The 24,333-nt window shown below is 50.6% G+C and overlaps 1 protein-coding gene across 1 annotated transcript in view; it reads right to left on the reverse strand.

Moving 5' to 3' along the window:
* Adgrd2 (adhesion G protein-coupled receptor D2) overlaps window positions 1-23,128 on the reverse strand; it is a 35,804-nt gene extending 12,676 nt beyond the window's left edge. The window contains 17 exon segments of the mRNA XM_051166281.1: window positions 1,154-1,196; window positions 1,198-1,251; window positions 1,603-1,673; window positions 1,675-1,726; window positions 2,577-2,709; window positions 3,403-3,514; window positions 4,498-4,527; window positions 4,529-4,755; window positions 4,987-5,095; window positions 5,410-5,510; window positions 5,891-6,108; window positions 6,110-6,331; window positions 6,333-6,500; window positions 6,736-6,856; window positions 6,859-6,942; window positions 9,615-9,697; window positions 23,067-23,128. Coding sequence (XP_051022238.1) covers window positions 1,154-1,196; window positions 1,198-1,251; window positions 1,603-1,673; window positions 1,675-1,726; window positions 2,577-2,709; window positions 3,403-3,514; window positions 4,498-4,527; window positions 4,529-4,755; window positions 4,987-5,095; window positions 5,410-5,510; window positions 5,891-6,108; window positions 6,110-6,331; window positions 6,333-6,500; window positions 6,736-6,856; window positions 6,859-6,942; window positions 9,615-9,697; window positions 23,067-23,128 — 1,890 coding nt within the window.
* Window positions 23,129-24,333: the final 1,205 nt, after the last annotated feature.

Raw genomic sequence — 24,333 nt, forward strand, 5'->3', positions numbered from 1 at the left:
AATGACCCCCTGTGAGCAATAGAGGCTAAAGCTTTCTTTAAAACGCCCCAATGGTTAAGGGAGTTGCATTTCTTTCATTACATGGCATTACATACCATGAAAGAAGTCAAACCCCAGGCCATGAAAGCCTTTTCCTGCTAGTTTATAGAGAACCCCCCTCCCTCTTAATACAACCACATGACCAGCCCACCAGACAAGTATGTAGCTCTTCAGGGCTTTCTGAGTAGTGCCCTACTGACATTGAGGTTGTGTGGTTTTGTTTTTAAAGTCCTGGGGACAGAGCCCAGGGCCTCATAACCAGGAAAATGCTCTGTCCCTGAGACACATCTCTAGCCTGGGCTAGCTTTCACTCCCCTGAAGCCAACGTGGAGAAGTCGTCCTGAATATCAACCTGCAAATATGCTCCTATGGCAGGCCAGTATAATTTTATGTATGTACATACACGCGTATGTATGTATGTGTGTGTGTATGTTTGTATATATGTATGTACCGTGTATTCATTCATTCGTTTATTTTAGTTATTCAGCCCTAGGGTGACACACTTGTTTTATCCACTTAAAGATGGAGCCGACCAAGCAGTCCTTCCCCGCACCACAGGAAACAGGCAGTTGGAGAGTTCAATGAAACTTACTTAAATTATTTATGCTGCTCTTGTGAAAAGTGCACATTGCTCCCCTTCTAGTCCCTTGAGGGTCGAGGTCACTGGGGATAAATCTCTCTCTCTCTCTCTCTCTCTCTCTCTCTCTCTCTCTCTCTCTCTCTCTCCTCTCTCTCTCTCTCTCTCTCTCTCTCTCTCTCTCTCTCTCTCTCTCTCCCTTTCTTTGTGTATATGTATGTTTTGCTTGTATGTATGTATGTATGTATGTATGTATGTATGTATGTGCACCACAAATGTGTAGTGATCTCAGAGGTCAAAAGAGGACATTGTTTCCTCTGGGACTGGAGTTACAGACAGTTGTGAACTGTCATGTAGGTGTTGGGAGCGGAATCAGGTTCCTCTGGAAGAGAAGTTTTTAACTACCAAGCCATCACTCCAGCCCACATCTTTTGAGCATGTTTAGATGCTGGCGGTCCAGTGAACAAATATTGGCAGGTCAAGGGGGTGAGGGGCAGGGAAAGGGTTTAGCCAGACAAGTGCTGCACCACCCAGTACCTGGGCCTGGTGCTGCAGATGAAAGGTCACAGCTGTGCTCAGCAGCGTCCCATACCTCAGAAGAGAGTATGGCTGACCCCACATGGGTTCTTATGGACCTGTGGGGACAAAGGGAGCTTTTAAGGGTGGCTGTGGGTGTGGGGAGTCAAAGGAAAGGATGTGCATGTCTGAGTCATTTTAGCTAAGAGGACAGCACCTATACCATGACTCAGAGCCCTGAGATCCAGCCTCAGGGACTTGTTGGAAAGTTCTTTTTCCTCTCAGTCTCAGCTCTAAAGCCAGATCCCAGGTGAGAAGGGAGCAGAGCTCCACCAGGCTCCTTTCTGCAGGCCCAGCACACTGATAAACACTGACCTGCCCACCACGAAGAGGGTCTGGGAAGAGATGGAAGCCCGGCTTCCCTGAGGTGTGGCAGACACAGTCTTCTGCACAGAGTGGGATCTGCTCACCTCTGTGTCCTTTTCTCCTCCGAGCCATCAGGGGCCTGGGACTCTAGGCCAGGTGACCCCAGGGTATGCTGGGAAGATCCTTAAGGTGAACCAGGTGTGGATGATTATGACTTCAGCGAGGCCTGGCAGAGTGGAAGACACTAGCTGTCTGTTGACTCTGTTTCTTAGCAATTAAACTTTATTATGCAACCCAACTAGTTTATAAAAGAAGGAAAAAGGTTAAAGGGACGAAAGAGTGAACCTTCCGGTAGCCGTTCCACGGGACGGATCCTTAGGTGTCTCTCTGGCCGGCGTGCTGATCCAGCTTGTCCGCTGCCCCTGCCCGCTCTCCCCGCTCCCGACTTTGTTATTCTCTCTTCCCCAACTCCTTCAGTCACGTGGGAAGGACCGGCTCCTTCTCCCGGTGAGGGTCCATTAGAAAGACAATGTGGGGTTCCCAGGTCTGCTTCCTGAATTCCAGACCCAGGATGGCTCCACTCAGTCTGTCACAAGGTATTCATGGGGTGCCCCAAGGGTAAAGCCCGCCAAGACTGCTCCCACCTGTGACAAAGCTTACTCCTTCCCACAGCTGTCTCTGGAGGCATTGCTCTCCCTGTTTCACAGGGGAGCTGAGGGTCAGAAGCCATAACTGCAAAGGGACTATGGTGGAATTCTAATCCAGCCATGGTTTAGACAACCCAACCCGTGATTCCAAATCCCTTTGTCTGTCTTGTACACCTATCCCCGACCCCTGAGTGCACAAGGCTGGGCCCCTTTCTCATATCTGAAGAAATCATGAGGATTCACGGGAGACTAAGCAGATGCCAGAATGTGGTGGGAGCCTCATAGACACCATGCACCAGTCAAGAGCTAATAGCCCATCTTACCCAGACAGAAACCTAGGCTCTGCAAGGGAAGGCAGCCATCAAAGAGTCACAGCAGACAGCTCACCTGGAACGCAGCGGGGTTCCAGCCAACTCTCTCCTCACTCATCTTTCCCCTGGAGCCGCCTCACTTCACCTGCAGGGATGTGGATGTAGCCTGGTCCATCTGGATGCCCACCAGGAATGTTGAATGTGTGCCCTCCAGTGCTGGCCTCTCTCAGGAGCAGGCTTCGCACCTCCAGGCCTGGGATCAAATGGAGCAGGGTCCGGATCTCAGCTTGGAGGGCTTTCTTCTGGGATGTCTAGGTGCAGGGCTGGCTGGACCTCTCCCCACTAGGGGACTGGGGGCCCACCATTCAAGCCAGAGAGGCTGAGCCGCTAGCCCAAGGTAAAATGGCTTTGCAGAGAGTCCTGAGGGAAGAGTATTACTGTGGGGTGGGACCGGAGGGTGAAGATGACTATGAGAGTCCCCAGACGGATGTACAAGTGCTTGAAGGATGGGAACTTGGGTCCAGCTCTGAAAAGAATTTGTTCAAATAGGCCTGGAACCCCAGGGACATCAGGAAGAGAAGGTGCAATCCTATTATGCAGGGGCATGTTCAAGATGTTATAGCAACTGAAGAGGGAAGCCCTGCACAAGTGTGTGGGTGTGTGTGTGTGCGCGCGCGTGTGCGTGTGTGCGTGTGTGTGTGTGTGTGTGTGTGTGTGTGTGTGTGTGTGTGTGTGTGTTGAGGGAGTTCGTGCTCAAGCAGGGCTCCGAGGGGAGGAATTTGCTAGGAGATCAAGGAAGAAAGGGGAAAGGGTATTACGGGCAGAAGATACAGCCTGGGTAAAGGAAGGACATGTGGTGAAGTGTATGGAAGTACAGACCGCGATCTCCTGGAACTACACTGAGGAGGACACCCGGGTCTAGCTGTGGGAGTGGATGGTTGCTCACCAGCAAGGCGATGCTGGATGTGGATTTGAGGCTACGCAGAGGTCAGATCAGAGCTTAGGAGGGATGCCATGCGTTGCACACTCATCACCAAAGCCATAGGCTCACCAACCACCTGAGAGGAAGCTGCAGCTCACCTCCCGCTCCCAGTCCAGGCCCAACCGCCACGGGCCTGACCTGGGGACCATAAATGCTTGGGGTTCTGGCTCTCTTAGTGGCCTCAAGATCAAGGCCTGGCTTCCCCTGCCTGCCTCAGCCTCCTCTGGCGTCTCCAACTCTGTCTACAAGTCAAGCTGCCGGTCTCCTAGCATGCCATGTGGCTGGCTGCCACCTGTTGCTTGCCAACTGGAGCCCACTCTAGCGGGTGTCATCTCCCTCCTCACCACTGATTCAGAGTCAAACCCATGGTATAGGTGCTCATGTTTCACATTAAGCAAATGGACAAAATGAAACCCAAATTCACTGAGTGGGTACCCATGTTCTGTTGTGCACCTTGTCACTCTGTTCACTTTGCTATTTCCTTAGCAAGGCAAGTGTGAGAATCCCCTGAGGTCTGCGGTCTGGCATCTTCTCATCTGCAACAGTGCCCCAGGTCCCTAGTCGCAGGTGGACTTCACACATCCAAAAGGGGAAACTCCCCTAGCTGTCCAGGAGAACTAGGCCATAGCACCAGCCTCATTGGTTGTGCCACTTCCGTTCACCCTTATACCCTGTTCTGTCCCTAAGCCCATCTGCCAGTCATTTGTAAGGATGAGTTTCCTAATAGCACTCTCCCTCCAGCGCAATGCCCTGTTGTTCTCCAGAGCACCTGCCTGTGTATTTAGGCAGACACGATGGGTGGGCCACTCCACACAGAGGAGGCCCCACTTGAGGCAGTTAGCAGATTCTTGGGTATGGGGAGGACCCTTATCACCAGTGGCTCTTAATACATTCTTAACTATGTGCAGCATTCAAGAGGAATTTCCACTCACAGTGACAAAAGGAGCCTCTCCTATGGGATGGAGAGATACAGCCCTCAGAGACGGGTACTGACTCACTCACAGCTACACAATAAGGAAGGCTGCAAGACCATGTCCCGGCCAGCTCTGTGTGCCTCACCTCACTGATGGACGGCCAAGCACCAGCCAGATTGCTCCTCCAGGACTAGGCTGGCCACAGACACAAAGCCTCTGCCAAGCTCCTCCCAGGGTTTGGTCAGCAGCTCAGGCCCCTCAGCTCTGAAAGCAGCCATCCTCTTCAGGAAGTGCAGGGTGGCCAGTAGGGTAACAGGCCCCAGGGGACCTGGTTCCTCCGCTAGGACTCTCTCCAGGAGACCCAAGAAGCTAGAAGCCTCCTCCAAGGGCAGGATCCCGGGGGCTTGGGAGAAGCTGTGGGTACAGACATAAGGGACATGAGGGAACTCTCCAAGGGCCACAGTTGGGTACTGACAGGTCTTCTTCATGGGTCAAATTTGTCACAAGTTCCCAGCTGTCAGGGGTTCTAAAACAAGAACAGGATCAAACGGGGGTTCCTGTAGATATTTCAGATGGGTCTTTATACAGGTAAGGAAAATAAGGGTGCAGGGAGTTGACTCAGAGTGCCATAGACTTTCCAGTCTCCAGGATAGGCTTAACACAGTGGCATTGGCCAAAGCATTGACTCTGGTGATAACATCCTGATCAGGCCATGACTGGAAGTCCTGTAGCTGCTGATAGGTCTCTGCAAAAGATGGAGGCCAGGTTGGACCCTGGGCAAAAGAGGGGCCAGCCTACTCCATGACCACCCCACCTGCCATGCTGTTCTGAGGAGGAAGAGCGCATCTCAGGCAGTGTGTGGAGGATTAAACAACACAGGGAAACTGAGGCACAGCATGGCAGAATCACTTGCTCAAAGTCACACAGCTGAGACTGGCCCTCAGGCCTGTCGGGACTGATTGCTCTGTTGTTTAGCTCCATGGACTCCTCAAGCTTGGAGATTATAAATGGCCTGACTTCTAGGCTGTTCAGCAGAGTTTCGGCACAGCTAAGGTGCATCTTTTGAGTAGCAGCAAAGAAAAGGCCGTGGGTGCAAGCAGAGTTCAGAGCTCTTGGTGCTGGGTCCTGGGTTCCACGCGGGGCACTTTTCTGAGGGCACTGGTCAGAGCAACAAGGTGTCAAGACCACATCTTAGCTCTCTCCCTACCCAATGAGAACGGTACCCATTTACCCATGCAGGTCCAAAAGGCACCTGCAGATGACGAGGAATCAGCATGCAACATCACCACATCATGGGTCATGTTGAGATCAAGAGATGAAGCCTAAAGCCAGCACTGAGCAGGTCCACACTAAGGAAGCCCTAGCCTAAGTAAGATTGGATAGCTTCCAGGTAGGAGCTGCTGGCCAGAACTGGAGACAAACTGGCAAAGGCTGAGCCAGAAGTTGGGTGGGCTAAGCAGGGGCGGGGCCAGACTCAGTAGGCTCGCCAGGGGAGGTGCATAGACGTTGGGCGGGGCGGGGCGGGGCCGACATCCTACTGGGACAGAGCAGGCGCGTAAGCAGGGCGGGCAACTGCGAGGGTGTGACGTCAAGGGCTTCTGAATCCCATTGGAAGAGCAGGCCCCCGGTGGGTGGCGCGCAGGCACTGGCTCGGCGCACTTGCCCAGGGCTCAACTCGTGGTCCCAAAGGTGGAAGTCAGTGAGGTTGCCGCTGAAGGCGTCTCGAGCCGAGAACCCGCCACCCAGGAAGTCCTGCCTGACCCAGCACAAGCACACCGTCGGGCGGCACCGGGTGACCCGCGCTGAGTCCCTGAGCATCGGCGCGTCGCCTGCCGTCGGCGAACAGCGCCCAGCGCCCGCTGTGCTGCTTCCACGTGGCGCACACGTGGTGCCAGCGGCCGGCAGAGAGGAAGACGGGGTTGAAGGGCGCATGGCGGCCGCGTACTACTAGCGCGGCGCGCACCGAGCCTCCGGGTGGCTACAGCGGGCGCTGCCAGGGAGAAGAGGGTGGACGCCTGGGTCGCCGCTGTGTCCCACTGAACGTGCACGCAAGCCGTGAACGCCACCAGCGCAGGTAGGGCCATGGGCAACCTTGCCACCCTGTCAGAGGTCCTCTCACCGAATACCAGCGCAGCCGTGGTGTGCTCACTTGTGGGGACACGAGGCCCAGTCGCCACAGGGAGTGCCTCCCATTGGCACACCCGCGGAGCCTGTCATGGAATTTAAGATGCCTCCAGTCTGGAGAAGAAAGAAGTGGGGTTTCCAGGCCCCCGCCCACGAGTTAACCCCCACTTCCAGGATGGCTATACATTGTGAGATCCCCATCTCTGAAAGTTCAGACTCTGCAACCTCGCTTCGCTTGCCCCAGATTCTGAGCTCATACTCAGGCCTCTGCGGTTGTCGTAGCAAGGCCTGTCTTTGTCCTATCCAGACTGAGTTAGGCAGCCATTGAACAAGAGCCCTGTCTGGGGGCCTCAATGCCAGGTGGCCAAAGTACTGCTCGCTTGGGCTTGCCACCAGCTCAGCCGCTGTCCTGTGAACTTGCACACTCCTTCTGCAGTCTGCAGCATCTCGCCTGGGGCCGCGGGGCCTGGTGGTCATAGAATACCCTCAGGAGAGAATTTTGTGGCCACCTTACCCTTTTGGATGAGGACAAGGGCCAAGGACACGAGGCTGAGTCTGTTGGGCCAGGCCAAGGCTGTCTACTCTGACTTGCGCCCTGCGGTCTTTCTGTACAGCACGAATGAGGTGGAGCCTCCCACTGGGGTCTGAAGGAAACACCGCCTCCTCCCCTGTCTGCACAGTTCAGACCAAAATGCCAACCATGTGACACAGATGGGCTGTACTTACAGGGGACCTTCCAGAGAGGAATCCCTCATAGGACTAACCTGTCGCCAAAGAGTTCCTTGTGGAATTAGAGGAGGTCCCAGAGAGACTTCTGATCTGAGAGAGAAGATAGATGCGGCCCAGTTCTCCCCAGTGTGTTCAAGGGGTGACATGGAAGCTTCAGGCTCTGCAGTCCACATGATTGGTGTTGGTCACATACCCCTCCATGAGTGACTATCAGGGGCGTAGCACCTACTACGTTGTTTTTTGTTCTGTTTAATATGCAAGGACTTAACTGTCACATTCTCTGAAGTGTGGTGGCCACTTGGAAAGTGAACAACTTTGGGCTCCCTTGTCCTCCTCCCCTGAACCCATCCCTTCAGAAATTCAGGTACCAGAAGATAGAGGAGGCAGTGACCCAGGGGAATCATTCTGGATGCAGCAATGACAGGTGAGGGACAGTGGGGATCACATGCCGGGTCAGCATCGACTGAAGGAAAAAAAAAAAACGAACAATGAAACTTTAGAGGTGAGCTGAGGTGGCGCACACTTGCAGGCTCAGCACTTGGGAGGTGAAGGTGGGAGGGGTAGGAGGGGAGCAGGACGAGCTCAACTTCACAGCATTCAAAGCCAGCCTGAGGACAGGTGGCTCCATCCCAAAACAACAGCAAATGAAAGCAGCTCAGCCACCTGCCTCTACCAGGTCCAAACCTCCCTTTCTTTCGTTTCCAGACCCCATGGGGCTGGAAGCCAAAGCCCTGGCATTGGAGGTCAGGAAAAAAGGTGGATGGCATTTGCTTGTGCAAAAGGGTAGTCTCCTGGAGGGTTTTTTTGTTTTTGTTTTTGTTTTGTTTTTTTTAAGGACTGCAAGCTGGGAAACGGTAACCCCGGTGCATTTCGAGGGCCACAGCAATCCACTCTCCAGGGAGAGGTGGATACAGCCCAGGAGCTCAAGATCATGTGGGCTTTCTTGTGGGCCTCCGGGGGTTCTCAGCTGGGTAGTCAAGGCTCTGCCTTATCTGTCCTACATTTCCCATGCAGCCACCTGTGTCTGTTTTCTTATGTATTTGTTTGAGGCGGAGTCAGCCATGTAGCTATGCTGGCCTTGACCTTTCAGTCCTCCCACCCGAGGGTTGCAGACGTGGGCCATCACACCCACCCACTTAAGCATCACCCACCCCACCCCACTCCCCCATTTTGAGGCCTTCTACGATACTGTCACCCCTACCTGGATCAGCCTCTCACACCCTCACTTGTCCCCTCTTCAAGGTAGATTCTCAGTCCCTTCACCTACCACACCAGGGTAGGCCTATCATAACGCAGATGTATAAGCTGGGGATGCGGCTGACTTGGAAGCTGCTCCTGCCAAGCTACAGGGCTCTGCCTCCTGGGTCTCTGTTCCAGCCCTGGCATGCACAGATGTCTTAGAGAACACACTGGCCTCATGCCCACCTGGGAGTCTGGACCCTCACAATAATACTGCATGCCCTTTCTTTACAAAAATAAGTCCTGGGCTCAGGACTCAGACATGCACATTTTGGGGGACTCCGGAAATTTGCCAAATTATTGTAACTTTGCCACTTTTAAAATAACACCTATGTCTACCTGCCCCATTCTAACTAAAATGGGCAGGGCATAGTAGCTAGAAGCTGAGGTCCACTTATCACTAGGCGAGGTCTACATCAGGAGCAGTGGGTGCTGTGCCCCTTCTGCCTGTACCCTCCAGGCCCTTGTGGCCCACCCCACTTCCTGAAATAAACTTGGCTGCCACCATGGGCCACCTGTCCATGAGAACTCTGAAGAAATCCCCACTGTGCAGATGAGGCCTAGGACCTAGGTAAGCCTCCCTTCACCACTGGTCTCTCCCTTCTTCCCAAGCCCTGGTTCTCACTTGCTTTACCCGTGCTGTCTTTCCATGGCCCACCGTTCCAACATCCTCAGCTATGTGTCTGGGGCCAGCTCTCTGCCCTGCAACCTAGCCAAGTCCTGCCAGCAGGACAGGGCGGAGCTCTGTGACTCCTCACTCAGACCTGCCTCACTCTGTGTCTGGGAAGGAACTTTTAACTGCGGTATAGGCGAAGGCTCCCCATTAGAAAGAGTCAGAACATTGTGAGAATACGATTGAAAAATAAACTTGGGGAAGCTGAAGGGCCCTTGAGATTCTGGATGCTTTAGAAGACCAAGCTAGTGGGACCAAAGGGGACCAGCCCTTAGCATATTGCTGGCTTGAATTGCTCCCGGAGCCTGCCTCCCCTTGTGTCCACCCCACAGTGAGGACCGTTGGCATGCTCTGTTCTGCAGGTGAATTGTGGACGATGAGTTTCATCCAGAGCCATTAGCATGGAAGGTAGGAGGGGAGGGGCAACGACAAGAGGACAGGAGAAAGCTGAAGGCTGGGGTGCGGAGGCCCCACCTTGCCTGCCTCAGTAGTCTCACCAGAGAGGACTCGGCTTGGGCAGGAACTCCGGCTGGATGACCCCACCACCAAGGCCTCGTCGGTCCACACTGCCAGGTTCACACTGCCTCCCGGATGAAGCACTGCACCTGTCACTGACCCTCAGCTTCCACATGTGTAAGTAGAGAAAGACACCAGTTCAAAAGAGGTGCGATTGCTGTGCCAGCCCAGTGCCTTTGAAACTGGCAAAACACACAACAGCACACTGAATTTACTATCTGTGATACTTTATTTTTATTTTATTTATTTATTTTTGAGACAGAATCTCACTATGTAGGCTTGGCTGGCCTAGAACTTGCCACATAGACCGGGCTGGGCTTAAACTCACAGAAATTAACCTATCCTTTACCCGCTGAATGCTGGGATCAGAGACCTGTGCTACAATATCTGGCCCTATTTTATTTTATTGGTCTTGCTTATGTGGCCAAAGGTGGCCTTAAACTTGTCTCAGGCGCTGAAAGTCAGTATTACGATTATGTACCACATCTAGCTTTCTCTTTGAAAAGAGGGGAATCATGCAAATGATACACTGGTGCTAATTTTCCAACTTCTCTCTGAGTTTGAGATGTAAAAAAATAAAAATAAGCCAGATGTGATGGTGCATGCCTTTAATCTCAGCACTTGGGATGCAGAAACAGGCGGATCTCTGAATTTGAGGCCAGCCTCGTCTACAAAGTGAGTCCAGTACAGCCAGGGCTGTTACACAGAGAAACCCTGTCTTGAAAAAAAAAATTAAAAATAAATAAACAAATAAAAATAAGATAAATAGGGGGATGGAGAGATGGGTCAGAGGCTAGGAGTACTGCCTGCTCTTCCAAAGGTCCTGAGTTCAATTCCCAGAAACGACACGGTGGCACACAATTATCTATAATGAGATCTGGTGCCTTCTTCTGGTGTGCAGGTATGCATGCAGGCAGAATACTGTGTATATAATAAATAAATAAATCTTTAAAATAAATAATTAAATAAAAATAAAAATCAGAACTGAGTGTTGTCGCACAAACTTGTGAATTCCAGGATTCCTTCAGAAGGCACAGGCAGGAGGATTGAGAGTTCAAGGCCAGCATCAGCTACATAGAGAGTCTGAGGCCAGCTTGGCTTATATGAGACTCTGTCTCAAAAACCAAACAGGTCAGGCATGGCGGCGCACACCTTTTATCTCAGCACTTGGGAGGCAGAGGCAGATGGATCTCTGTGAGTTAGGAGCCAGCCTGGCCTACAAAGTGAGCATAGGACAGCCAGGGCTACAGAGAGAAACCCTGTCTCAAGAACAAACAAATCATCCAAATAAATAAATAAATAAATAATCTTGAGTGAATGAAGTCCCTATTGGGCAGAGTTCAGCGTATTTGGGAGCCCACAGAGCACGGGTAGGATGGACATGGTTATCCTGTTTTGACTTGCCCCCACCTCGCGCAGCCCCAGTGTGCAGAGCCAGTGAAAGAGTAGGAAAAGAAGGCCAACGGAAAGCGCCATTCTGCCCAGTTGTCAGGGCCCTTTCTGTGCCTTTGGCTTTGGTTCCAGTGTGTCCGCTTAGGCTTTCTGGCCTGGCATTTAATTTCCACTGTGTGGCATTTAGAGAGTTGGGCATTTAATGTGACTCTGCTGTTGGGAAATAGAGACTTGGGGTGGTGAAAAGGATTAGAGAAGACCGTCAGAATGCGGCGCCTTGAATCCTGGTGGCATCAAGGAAAAAGAGAGGAGGGGAGGAGGAGGAGAGAGCACTCTGATCTCTCCATGCACTCCTCTTCACTGTCAGCAACAGAGCTGACACCACATGCAGCCCCTTAGCCTTGGACCCCCAAATGAGCTTACTTTCCTTATATGCCTCGGCTGTCTTGTTAGAGCACCGCAAAACAGATTAACATAGCACACCAGAGCCATCCACTCGACACAGAGTTTCAGGAGCCCATTTTACAGACATGCAAGTTGGTCTCCAAGAGAAAATAGGTTCTTCAAGGAAGGTGTGGGCTCCTGGTCTGCGTCCTGGCAATGATCTTTTCCACGGCTGGGGTAGAGCTTAGATGATCTCATTGTATCTATCTCTGTCATGTGCACCCTGGTCTCACTCTTTCTGATCCATTAAAAAAAAAAAAAAAAGCTGTAGCCTGGTAGCCACCTTTCTCTGCCCTCCAGGGCCCTTGCCTAGGCTATTTATTTTCTCCCTCTCATGGTGACCACATCTCCTGAGGTCACTTCTGGAGATGGCTAAGTGGCATAGGGGTGGTCTATAGGCCCTCACCTGAGGCCCTGTTCAGCAGGCAGATCTGTCTGGACCATGATCTACCTAATCTGTTCTTCCCAGAGCCTGGGTGATGCTCAGCTCATCCATCAACTAAGGGGTGGCAGTCATGACAGGTCCATTGTCTCTGGGGATTGGGCCCAGAGCCTGAAGGGACTGATAGTCATCAGGCATCTCAGGCCAACTGTCTGCGGAGTGAAATGGGCAGAGTAAGAGCAGCCAGGGGCACCTTGGCCCAGCCCAGTTTCAGACCTTCAGCTAAACCCTCCTTGTCTGTAGCCCAAAGGCAGCAGGAACATGGACATTTTCACCTCAGGGTCACCAGGAATAGGGTGGGACCTTCATCAACTCTCATGTGACTTTGACAGGTCTGTCCATTGGAGGTGGAGGATAGAGAAAGATCCATCTTTCTTTGAGGTTATGTGATTGTCAGGATTACCAACACTTTTCTCTGAGGCATTGGCTTCCACACTAGAGACCTTGCAATGAAGTTCACAGGGTCTACGATGGGCCTAGAGCCACTTAAGAGTCTTCCTTCATCGGCCCCAGAGCCCTCCACCTTGGGACTGGAGCCGGAAGCCTTCTCAAGTTTCTTCCCTTCCTTAAACTCCTCTGTGGCCTCCTAGAGCTTCCAGGAGGAAGTCCTACTCACTCCCATGGTTATCATGACCATGCCTGCTGTCTACCATCGTGTACCCCACCCCCACCCTACCTTTCCCTGCCTTTCTTTCCTCAGTTTCTGACCACGGTGACCTTCCTCAGTTTCTGACCATGGTGACCGTCCTCTACTTCCAAGTCTTTTCTGGTTCATTTATCCTCATCCTCTAAGTCTCAGCTTAGACCTTTCTAGGTTGTCTTCCTGGCCCCTATTTTGAGCTGGTTCAGGATCTACTGGTTCCTGTGGATGCCAGATAATTTGCCTGCTTCATACCCACTCCAATACCTGGGCTGAGCTGCGCAGAATGGACACTTGTGAGCCACGTAGCTGTGAAGACTCACGTGGGAACCTTGTGACTCAGAGGTATGGTCTGTGTCTTGAGTGGCTGGTATGGAACTCTGTCTAATGGGTCCTCTAAGGCCTGACACCTCTGTGCGTGCGTGCATGCGTGCGTGCATGTGTGCGTGTGTCTGTGTATGTGTAAAGTCCTGGCCTTTGCTGGGCATTAAAATCTTCCTCACGCAGTCCTTGCTCTTCTGTTAACCTATGTAAGGACTAGACCAAAATGTTTCCTCTTGGTTTATCTGTAACCCCTGCATCTTGGTGCTTAGCATACAGCAGAAATTGAGTGTGGCCTAAGTCTGTAATCCCAGCCCTTGTGAGGCTGAGGCAAGAAAGTTGGTATGAGTTTGGGGCCAGCCTGGACTACATAGCAAAACTGTTTAATTAAGCTGTGCTGAAGCTTAGTGGGTAGAGCGCTTTCCCAGCACTGCATAAACCCAGGCAGGGTGATTCACTTCCCAAGCACTGGGGCTACAGCACTTAGGAAGTAGAGGCAGAAGGGTCATAACGTTAATGTCATTCTAAGCTACTTAACGTGTTGAGGGTAGCCTGAGATACATGAGAGAAATGGACAAAAAACAAAAACAAAACTAACTATGCTTATTTGTATTAGAAGGAAATCAAGAGCCAGAGTATGAAAAAAACAGCAGATATGTAGCAAGTTCATGGGCTAGTCTAAGCCTTCCCGGCTGGCCTCACACAGCCCCACCCACCTCTCTCCTCCAAGCTTAAAGACATTTTCACTCTTATGAGGCTGGTGGCTGTGTATACTAGGCATAATATTTTTGGGGGAGGTGACAAGAATGTTCTCAAATGGATTGTGATGGAAACTGTACAACTCCGAGTTCATCAAAGAGCACTGTGTTGTGTGTCCTGACTGGGCGGGTGATATGCTATTGCTAACTTCAACACAGAAAATCTGCTATTTTGAGGAAAGGCAGTGCTGGGAAAGAAAATGCATTGAACATGGACCCAGAGGACCCCGCTTTCAACATCTGCATGAACTTTATGAGCCAAACCCCTCATCTGGGACCTAGGGTCCTAGTTCCCACCCAGGAGCTTACAAGACCCAGTCAGACAGTGAAGTGTAGTAGGGGCAAAACAGATGGCCGTAGTCAAGCTGGAAAAAGGAGCTGGCTGGGGGTGGGTGGGAAAGAGTGCTTGCCATCAGACATGAAGACCTATTGGGAGCCAGGCTTAATGGTGTATATAAGGACCTCGGTGCTAGGAGACAAAGATGGGGATCCTTGGGACTGGCCAGCTAGCCCAGCTGAAATGGCAAGTTCCAAGTTCATTGAGGGGCACTGTCAAAACAAAAAAAACAAAACAAAAACCCTCACACAAAACAAGGTGGAGAGCAATAAAGGAACATGCCTTTGACTCCTAGCCTCCACATTCTCATACATGTGCACTGTGTGTATATATATAAAGAGAAAATGGCAACTACGGAGCCTCAGGGTGGTGTTTAGTGACAGAATATTTGCCTAGTGTATAGGATACCCTTTGTTCTATTCCTAGTAATGAAAATGGATGAAGGCAGGAAAAAATGCTACTGGGGAGGTGGGCCCTGTGGTAGATGCTTTGTGTATAAAAGTGGTGATAATGGGTGTGGAGAGATGCTCACTGCATGAGAGCACTTGCTGCTCTTACAGAGGTCCCAGGTCCCAGCTTCTACATGGCACCTCACAACCATCTGCAACTTCAGTTCCAGGGGATCTGCTGCCTTCTTCTGGTCTTCCAGGGTATTGCATGCACATGGTACACTACATACATTCAGGCAAATGTTCATTCCTAAAATAAGAATAAACAATAAAATATTTTCTAAAAGTAGTTATAAGAATATTTGCTACAATTCTAAAAAAAAAGGTAGGTTCAAAGCAGGGAGGGATTTCTCACTTGGTAAAATACTTATGTTGCAAGCACCTGCGTTTGCTCTTTAGGCATCACATGAAACATGCAGGCAAGCCAGGTGGTTATGGCACACACCTTTAATCCCAGCACTTGGGAGGCAGAGGCAGACAGAACTACAGAGAGAGTTCCAGGACAGCCAGGGCTACACAGAGAAACCATGTCTTGAAAAACCAAAACCAATCAACCAACTAAACAACAACAAAACCCACAAACAAACAAACAAACAAACCCAGGCCTGTATTTGTAATTCTAGTACTGGAGAGACAGAGTAAGGAAGATCCCTGGGACTCACTGGCCAGCTAGCCTCGTCTAACTGGGACCTCCTGTTCAATGAGAGACCCTGACGGAATGGTTCCTGAGAATGACACCCAAGGTTGCCCTTCAACTTCCACATTCACACACATGCACCTGCGTGACATACACGGGTGCACTGAAAATGCCCTGCAAATGCTCTATAGATACACTGTGACATGGTCACGTGAAGGAACACTAAGCCATTAAAACTGAGAATTATCAAGACACATAGTGCTGAGGAGGGAGCACTTGGGAGGGAGAGGCAGGAGGATTGCCATAAATTGGAGGCCAGCCTGAGTATCTACCAGAAAGTGCTAAACCATCCAGAGCTATATGGTGAGGCTCGTCTCAAAAAGCCCCAAACCAAAACACAGCGATAGTGAAACTGCAAGTGGCAACACAGTAGAGGAACAGACTAGGAAGCCAGAATTAAAGCTCTGTGTGATATAATTGCAACTAAGTGCAACTTCATGTGGACAGGGCCAGATACGGGGGCGACTTGCCCAGCATTTCTTGTTACTGCCCTTCTCCTTTATCCAAGAAATGTTGATTTTTCCTCAGCCTCCCTTGAAGTTTTGAGTAGTCATGTTACCACTGAAATGTAACCCACTGTTGTTTGGGGGTGGTGGTGGTGGAGGTGGTGGTAGAGATTAGGGGATTACTTTGCTTTCCTGATAAAATGGTTATCATAGCTTCAAACATCTCCTCCTCCTATCCCTCTACCCCTACCCTGAATTCTAGTGAGATGCCCAGAGTTTCAGTAGCTCTTGTGACCACGAGGTAAAAGCATGTCCAAGGACAATCTACCAGGGTTGATGGAGCAGCAATACTGGCCTTACAGACTCTTGAGTTCCTCACACTGTGGAATGACTCTGCAGCTCACCTCCCAGTGAGGAAAGTAAGTCCCCACTTACTTAAGGCACTGTGACAGATAGAAATGGGTAGTGGCAAGATTTAGGGTCACGCAAACCATGTGGTTCAAGTATTATTTTCCATACTCTTGTGTGATCCCAGCAGGCTCTTTTCACCTGTGCACGCCACTTATGTCAAGTTTTTCTTTCTTACATATTTTAAAATCACTATGTGCATGCATGTGTCTGTGCGAGTGAATGCCACATGTGCGCAGGTATCTGAGGAAGGCAAAAGAGTCACAGGCTGGCTTACGACAGATGATGTGTGTACTGGGAACCCAACTCCTCTCGTCTGGAAGAGCAGCAAGTGTTCTTAACCACCCTCCAACTCCAAAATATCTAGCTTTTGATGGTGGACCCTATAAACGTGGTTGTGCTGAGCTAACTGTAAAATGATACTCAGGGTCACTCTCTGAACGGAAACCATACCTGTGACCCAGACGCAGGAGAGTACGAAGTCCAGTGTCAGCCTGGGCTACATAGCGAGACTGTCTGTAAAAACAAAAACAAAACAAGCCAAACAAACAAAACAAGAAGGAAGGGAGGAGGGGAGTGAGGAGGAGAGTACATGGAAGAAGAGAAAAAAGTAACCACAGAGTTGGAAGGCAGTATGAGGGCGGCTGTGCCCTCTCTGCCGCTGCAGGAGGCGGCGGCAGGTGGCGCTGGTGGCGCGCGGCTAAGTGGGGCGCGCGGCGGCGGGCTCTGGGGGAGGCTCCGCAGCCGTGGTTGTGACTCCGGGTAAAAATAATCAGAGAAGGCCAGCTGCTTCCTTGTCAGCAACCAAGAGGGAAATAAAGCTCACGTCCCCTCCAGCGAAAACCTGCTCTCCCGGTCCCCTGGCTCCTGCCACCAACTGCTCGACGGCCGCGTGCCAATCCTGTCTCAAAGCCTGCGAGCCATCCCGGAGAGGCTGCTTCCAACTTCATCAACGCAGCTTGGACAGCACGAGGGCGGAGAGGCGGGGGAGGGGGCTAGGCGTCCCCAGCCCACTGGCCGAGGCTTTTGCTCAACAGAGGCTAGGGCTCCTACTGGGTGTCTCCAGATATGGGCAAGGTATCTCACAATGTCCCCAAGTCCCTTTCCTTGGCTTTGCCCATTCTCAGTATATCCTAGGTTGTCTTTTATCTCCCTGCATGGAAGTCCTGAGGGTCCAGAAAGTTTGTGGTGCTCCTTGTTCCAGAATCTAGACTTAATAGGCCTTGCAGATTCTCCTAGTACCTCCAAGCGTTGGTACTGGTCTCTATGACGTCCAGGCAGGTCTGGTAACAGGGTAGTGGTCCCTTCCCTGCCTCCACCATCCTTTTCCATCCTCCCCAACACTCTGAACCCTTACGCCCCACTAAGTCCTGAGCTGATGCCTGAAGCCCCTGATTCCCAGCACCACATAAGCCTGGCATGGTGGCACATGCCTGTATCTCAACCTTCAAGAGATGGAAACAGGAGGATCAGAAGTTCAAGACCACGGTCTACACAGACAGGTCAGTCTGGATTATATGACAACCCTCTGAAAAGGTGTTCTTTTTTGTTTGTTTTTGCTAAGAAAATAATAGGAGCTGAGAACGTCCCACCACCAGGAACTTGGTGGCCCTGCTGTGTGCTTAGATACATAAATCTCAGTTAGAGAGATAGCTCAGTGGTTAAGAGCACTGGCTGCTCTTCCAGAGGACCCTGGTTCAATTCCCAGCACCCACAGCTCACAATTGTCTATAACTCCTGTTCCAGAGGATCCAACAGCCTCATACAGACAAACATGCAGGCAAAGCACCAATGTACATAAAAAAAAAAAAAAAAACAAACCCCACCTAATCTCATGGTGTCACAGTTACAGTATTCGGTACCTGCTGTCTGGGTCTGTCACCTTAGAACAGGAAGCTGTACCATATAGGCCAGGGTAGTTCTAACCCATGTGGGCTTGTGTGTGAATACTGTGTTCATGCAATGACAAAATCCCCAAATGACACATTTCTCAGAACAGAAAATGCTGTTTTCTCATGGAAAGCAGCATATGACTATGCTCACAGGATGCAAATAAAAATGTAAATAATAAATATTTTAAAAAAATGAAATGTAAGTAATAAAAATTAAAGTCTTTTTTTTCTTTTTGGTCTTCCCTTAGTCTTTCAGGGGCACTAGCCCTAGCCCTGCTCTTTGGTCCAGGAAAGGCTGAGTGTGATCTACAGAAAGGTAATTCTGGGCTCCTGGTCCCAGGCAGGAGCCCAGGGGCTTATTTATTGACGGACTCTTCACCAGGTGGCCTCCTGGAGTGAGGCGTGTAGGGTGGAGCTCTGCATTGAGGAGCGTTCTATTTCACTCTACTTCACCTGTTTAGTACTTTGGAAATCTGACCCATCTGTTTCTTAGCTCTTTTTTTTTTTTTTTAACATTGCCCCAGGGAAAGTTTGTCATCAGGACCCAAGGGATGATGCCCCTCTAGTCACTGGGTGGCATCGCTGCCTGAGTGTAGTGGGAGCTGTGGAGCTGGGTCTTTCAGAGGCTAAGTAATTGGATTGCCGAAGACTTAGGTGGATCCTGTCTTGTGCCAATCCCAGGGAAATGGGAAGGCTTAGGGAATTTCTGAGCATTTGAGTACAGTGGTGTAAATTGAACAGAACAGTGAAATGGCTCGGTGGGTAAGGCACTTTCTGCCAAACCTGATAACTTCCATCCATGAGTCCTACATAGTGGGAACAGAGAACTGATGCCTGGAAAGCTTTCTCTAATTTCCCTGTGTAGGCCCTGGCGTGCGCATACACACACACACACACACACACACACACACACACACACACACCACAAACTAAATGTGTCTGGTAAAATTTTTTTTAAAAACACAATATGCAGAGCAGGCTGTCGAGAGCCATGGTGTGTCCTGAGCATGGGAGCCAGCTGCCATGTCATCGCTGGCCTTGGCCATGGCCCAGGGGAAAGCACTTCTGGCTGATGCTGAGGCTGACAGCCTGGCACATAGAGGTAGGTCCCGGGGAAGCCACTGCCCCCTTTTCTGCCTCTAGACTCTCTTCCATGAGGAGTTACAATGAGCACAAATAAAGCCATGTACATGGTGACCTTGAGGTCTTGTAGGTAGGAGCCTAGCATGGCCCTGCTGTGTTTTCCGCTCTGGGTGCTTCCTGGCTTTCCTAAGAGCCGCGAGTATCTACGTATAACCACATTCAGGCTGCTGGCCAGGTTCTGTCTCTGAGGTAGCAGGACCAAGGTCTTCTGCTACTTGTAGCTAGAAATTGGGTCTCATACTCAAAAAGGCCTGGCATCTCCTCATGGGCCCCCTGCCAACAAGGCAGGCCAAGTAACTCCCAGGGTCACCCCTGGAATGTCTCTTCTACCACAGTTACTTTGCCCATTCTGCATGTCTCTGTTACACTTTTTGTTTGTTTGTTTTGGTTTTGGTTTTGGTTTTTCGAGACAGGGTTTCTCTGTGCAGCCTTGGCTGTCCTAGACCAGGCTGGCTTTGAACTCAGGCATCCTCCTGCCTCTGCCTCCCGAGTGCTGGAATTAAAAGGCGTGAGCCACCATGCCGGCTTCTGTTATACATTTTTAATTCTGCTTCTTCCACCCTCTGATTCTGTTTCGAAGGACTCTTGTGATTACACTGGGGCCTCCCAAATACTTCATATTAATCATGTTTAAGTTATTATTATTGCGTGTATATATGCATGATATAAAGAGTGGGGCATATATGCCAGGACATAAGTGTAGAGGTCAGGACAACTTTGTCAAGTAAGTTCTCTACTTCTGCATTGGGGTGGGTCCAGGGGACTGAACTCAAGTTGCCAGGATGGCACAGTGAGCCCCTTTGCCAGCCATGCCATCGTGCTGGTTCTTATACTAGATTTTTTTAAGATCAGCGGTTTACACCTTCAAATTTTATAGGAGCACACTGGGGTGCTTAATCTTGATGGCCAATTTGTTGGTATTTAGAATCACCATGGAAACCAATCCCTGGACCCATCTGTAGGAGGGCATAGCTACCTCTTTCTGGTTCCTGTCTGTGACTACAGTGACCAGCTGCCTCATAAGTTCCTGCTGCCATGCCCTCCACCCGCCATGGTGGACTGTATTCCTTCCAACCGTGAACCAGAAATAACCCTTTACTGCCTTACTGCACACAACAAGGAGAAGTGCCTCATTATTCAGCTGACTGCATATAGCAACAACCTGGTTGCCCACCCCCAACTTGCTTGTTCAAGTCCCCCAGCGGCTCAGCCTGAGATGGGCTGCAAATGGCAGGAACTTGTCACCAGGGAGAACTAGAAACTGCCATGACCTGCCCCCACGATCCCTCCAGCTGGAGCCCCACCTTGGTTCTAGCTCATGGCTCAGCCACTGCCCTCTTTTCAGCCAGAAAAGAGAGCAAACACAATCCTCTCTGACCTGCAAAGAGTCTGCCATGGGCCTGGCTGTGCACTTGAGCTTGCCTTGTGTCAGCCAAGGGTTGGACTTAAAGAGGGTAGGTGGCGCTCCTGAGGTCACACTGAGTGGCATGGAAAATGGAATCAAGGGAGGGGACAAAGGTCCTGTGTGCCCCCCTCCCCCTTCACGAAGCTACAGACAGGCCCCAAGGACAGCAGTCTGTGCTTAACTCTGAGTCATTTTTCCTTTGCCCCCAAAGTTCGAGAGACTTAGCTCGGTATCCTCCGAGGCAGTCAGTTCAGCAGGAGACGACTTGTGGCCCTTAGGGACGGAAGGCATTAGGCTTCGTGTGCTGGGGGCCACCTGTCCCCAAACGGCTGTCACCTTTTAATAGATTTCTCAGGGAACGAGTAATTTGTTCCTGATGCTGCCTCTGCACTGGGCAGGAAGTCCCTATAGGCCTGGAAGGCCAGTGTGAAATGACTCAAAGGCAACTGCTTGAGGAGGATGGTGGGTCAGCGCTGGCCACTTAGCTCGACCAGACCGCCAATTACTGCCTGGCCTGCTTCCTGCCGCAGACGTGCCCAGGGCCAGGGCTTTGAACCCTTGCAGGGAGGCTGGCTGGCAGTAAACAACCCTGGGCGGCGGGCAGATTGACAGCAAGGTTCAGCACCAGGACGGAAGCTGCCCTGCTCTAGCTGGCAGGTGGACAGCATTCCAGTCCCCCGGGGACTCCCAGTCAAGGGCTCAGGGGCTGCATGAGCCAAGAGTGTCACTTCTGGCTAGACAGTTCCTGCCAAGGCCAGTGGGGGTTTCTGAGGCCTGGAAGGTCATTCCTCAAGACAGCACACGAGCCTGGACTGAATCCTCTTCTCAGCCAGCAAGCAGCCTGGGAGCAGGGTGTGGAGGAGGCCATAGCCTCCTTCCTTCTCCCTAGGAAGATATGCCCAGGGCAACGCACTGTGAGCTGACCACCACAATCAGCTCAGAGGGCAGAGTAGTCTTCTTAAGACTGTATTCCAGAGGTCTGGGCTTCTGGATGCCAGGAGACGGTTGCCTTATGGAAATTGGCTGGGAGGGGCCTGAGGGAGCTTTCTGGAGGAGGTGGAAGGTTCTAGATCTCAGCTAAAGTGCTGAACATGCATCTGCACAAAATCATCACAGTATTTTGTTTGTTTGTTTGTTTTTGGTCATTTTTTGAGACAGGGTTTCTCTGTGTAGCCTTGGCTGTCCTACTCTCACTTTGTAGACCAGGCCAGGCTGGCCTCGAACTCACAGTGATCCACCTGCTTCTGCCTCCTGAGTGCTGGGATTAAAGGCGTGTGCCACTACGCCCGGCCACACTATGTTTTTTTGTTTACACATTTCCCACTAGGATCACCCATACTTCTCCATTAAAAAGTTAGGGAAGCAAGAAAGACAGAGAACCTGGGACAGACACCACGCACACATGCAGACATGCTCGCTCTCTCTCTCTCTCTCTCTCTCTCTCTCTCTCTCTCTCTCTCTCTCTCGCACACACACACACACACACACACACACAACTACACATTCACTTCCTGTAATGCTATTTCTTAAAGTTCCATACCCCACACTCACAGACCTAACACACAACAACCCCTTTGTCTCTCCACATTGTCCCAGGCAATCCTATACATTTTCCTTCTAAAATCAGGGCTTGATTTCAACTTTCTCCCACCTCAGGGAAGCTGCACAAGAATGCAGCTTCTCTTCATCCTTGCTCTGTAGTTAATTTATTTATCTCCTCAGGCAGTCAATGACAAGATATGAAAGCAGGGAAGGGGGTTGCCTAAGCAAGCTGGTGCCTTGGGCCTATGCCTCACGTTCACCTCTGCCCTCCGGGGGAACCCTTAGTGGGTGCTAGGCTGTCTGTCCTGTGTCCCCTACCACTGCTGCCACTCGTTGCCTGTCTTCCTTTTCCCAGCCCTATGGATCCTGAGGTGAGTTCTTATTTCTGTGGTTCCTGGGCCAGGAATGACCTAGGGACTATTATACTCTATGGCTGTGCATGGTTCCCTGGGCCAGGGAAACAAAGAGCTCTCACTGGTGGGAGCCTGTTGAAGGGCCTCCCATGGGTCAAGTCTGGGATAACTGAAGATAAAACAGCAGTGACTTCCCAAGAATGGACAATAGGGGCTGGTGAGATGGCTCGGTGGGGAGAAGGCTCGCTGCACTAGCATGAGGTCCTCATCTGTAGCATCCACGTAAAACAATCAATATGCCTGTAACCCCAGTGCTGTGAGGAGCAGAGACAGACAATCACCAAGCTCCCTGCCCAGTAGCCTAGCTCCAGGTTCAATTACAGACCCTGCCTCAAAGGAGTAAGCTGGGTGAATAGAGGAAGACACCTAATGTCTTCCTTTGGCCTCTGCGTGCACTTACACAGGCATGTGCACTCCCAACCCCTAAGATGTATATACATATAGCATGTGTGTGTGTGTGCGTGTGTGTGTGCATGTGTGTGTGTGTGCATGTGTGTGTGTGCATAGTGTGGCCTCTTATCAGTTGCAAGGTAGCAGGGCTGTGGTGTTGTTGAGGTACTCTGGAGGGTTGGAAAGCTTCAAAATAAAAATGCAAGGAGAAAAGTAACAAATGTTTACAGCATTTGAAAAAAAAAAAAAACCACTGAGGTGCAAGGAGAAAACAATTAAGAGCGACCTGAGGTCTTTTCAGTGAGGAATCTCACCTGGTGACACAGGATGTTTTCAACACATCAAGGAACAGCCGCACTTGTCCACCCACACGCATCGCAACGATCTCTCGTTGTTTCTCCCTCTTACTGAAAATGCAAGTTTTAATGGTCTCATATATTTCATTATAAATTATTTAACCATTTTCCTATTGTTTGATAGTAAAGTCATTTCTGGGGTGTCATTATAACATTAGTATATACTATCTAAAAGCCATTCTAATAACAAACATGTGATCTCTTACCCAATATATAATCTCTTGTAAATTCCAGTATATGACAGTGTAAATAATGCTGTAATGAACGTTTTTATCTTATTAAACTCATTGTGTGTGCGCTGGGTGCATGTCAACGTGTGGGTGCATGTCACGTGAGTGTATACAGAGTCCAGAGGACTCTGGTATCTTCTAGTACTCTTCTATCTTACTGCCTTGAGACAGGGTCTCTCACTGAACCAGAAGCTTGGTGTTTGGGCTAGGCTGGCCGGCCAGAGTGTTTCTGGGATTCAACTGTCCCTGCACCCTCTGCTGGTGTTACCGGCATGCAGAGCTTTTTACATGAGTGTTGGGGGCTCAAACTCAGGTTTCGTGCTTAAAGAACATTCGTCCTTACTGATGAGCTCTGTCCTCAACCCCTATAATTGCACATCCCTGCATCTCTTTGCTGGGATTGGATCCCTTGTAAGGAATTGTGGGGGCCAAGTGTTCAAACCTTGCCTCAGGATCTTGAACTACTTTGGCCAAGGGCCTTGCAGAAGGCATGCACTGCTCAGCTCACTCTACAGCGGTTAGAAGCGTCCTCCTGTCAAATGTCATTGTAAACTCTTGGCATTGTCATTTGAGAAAAAGTTAGCTCCTGCTGCCTGCTCCCTGGACCTGTCCTGCCTTCTCCGTCACTCTTTAGGACAGTCTAAGAAACTCATGACTTCCCACAAGGTTTTGGGCCTCTGTCTTCAGAACAGACTGATTTTCAGTTCCAGTGTGATGTGACCCAGTGGTGCCTGTGTGGACTTTTGGGCTGCCATCATCGGTACCGCCACCCCAGGCTGGACTCTGAAAGGACAGAAGGGACACTTCTCTCTGTCCCTACACACAACTTTCATCTTTGCCTTGCTTATATGGCACATTGTACTACTTCTAGCAACTGTCCCGTCCTTCTGTCTTTCCTGCCACCACTCTGGCCTAGGCCTCCTTCATCTCTCCTCCCTGCTCTCCTCTCATCTCTGCTCTATCATGCCTACTCTATCATCCCTACTCTATCATGC

The sequence above is a fragment of the Acomys russatus genome, chromosome 24, assembly GCF_903995435.1.
Source record: "Acomys russatus chromosome 24, mAcoRus1.1, whole genome shotgun sequence".
Taxonomy (NCBI): Eukaryota; Metazoa; Chordata; class Mammalia; order Rodentia; family Muridae; genus Acomys; species Acomys russatus.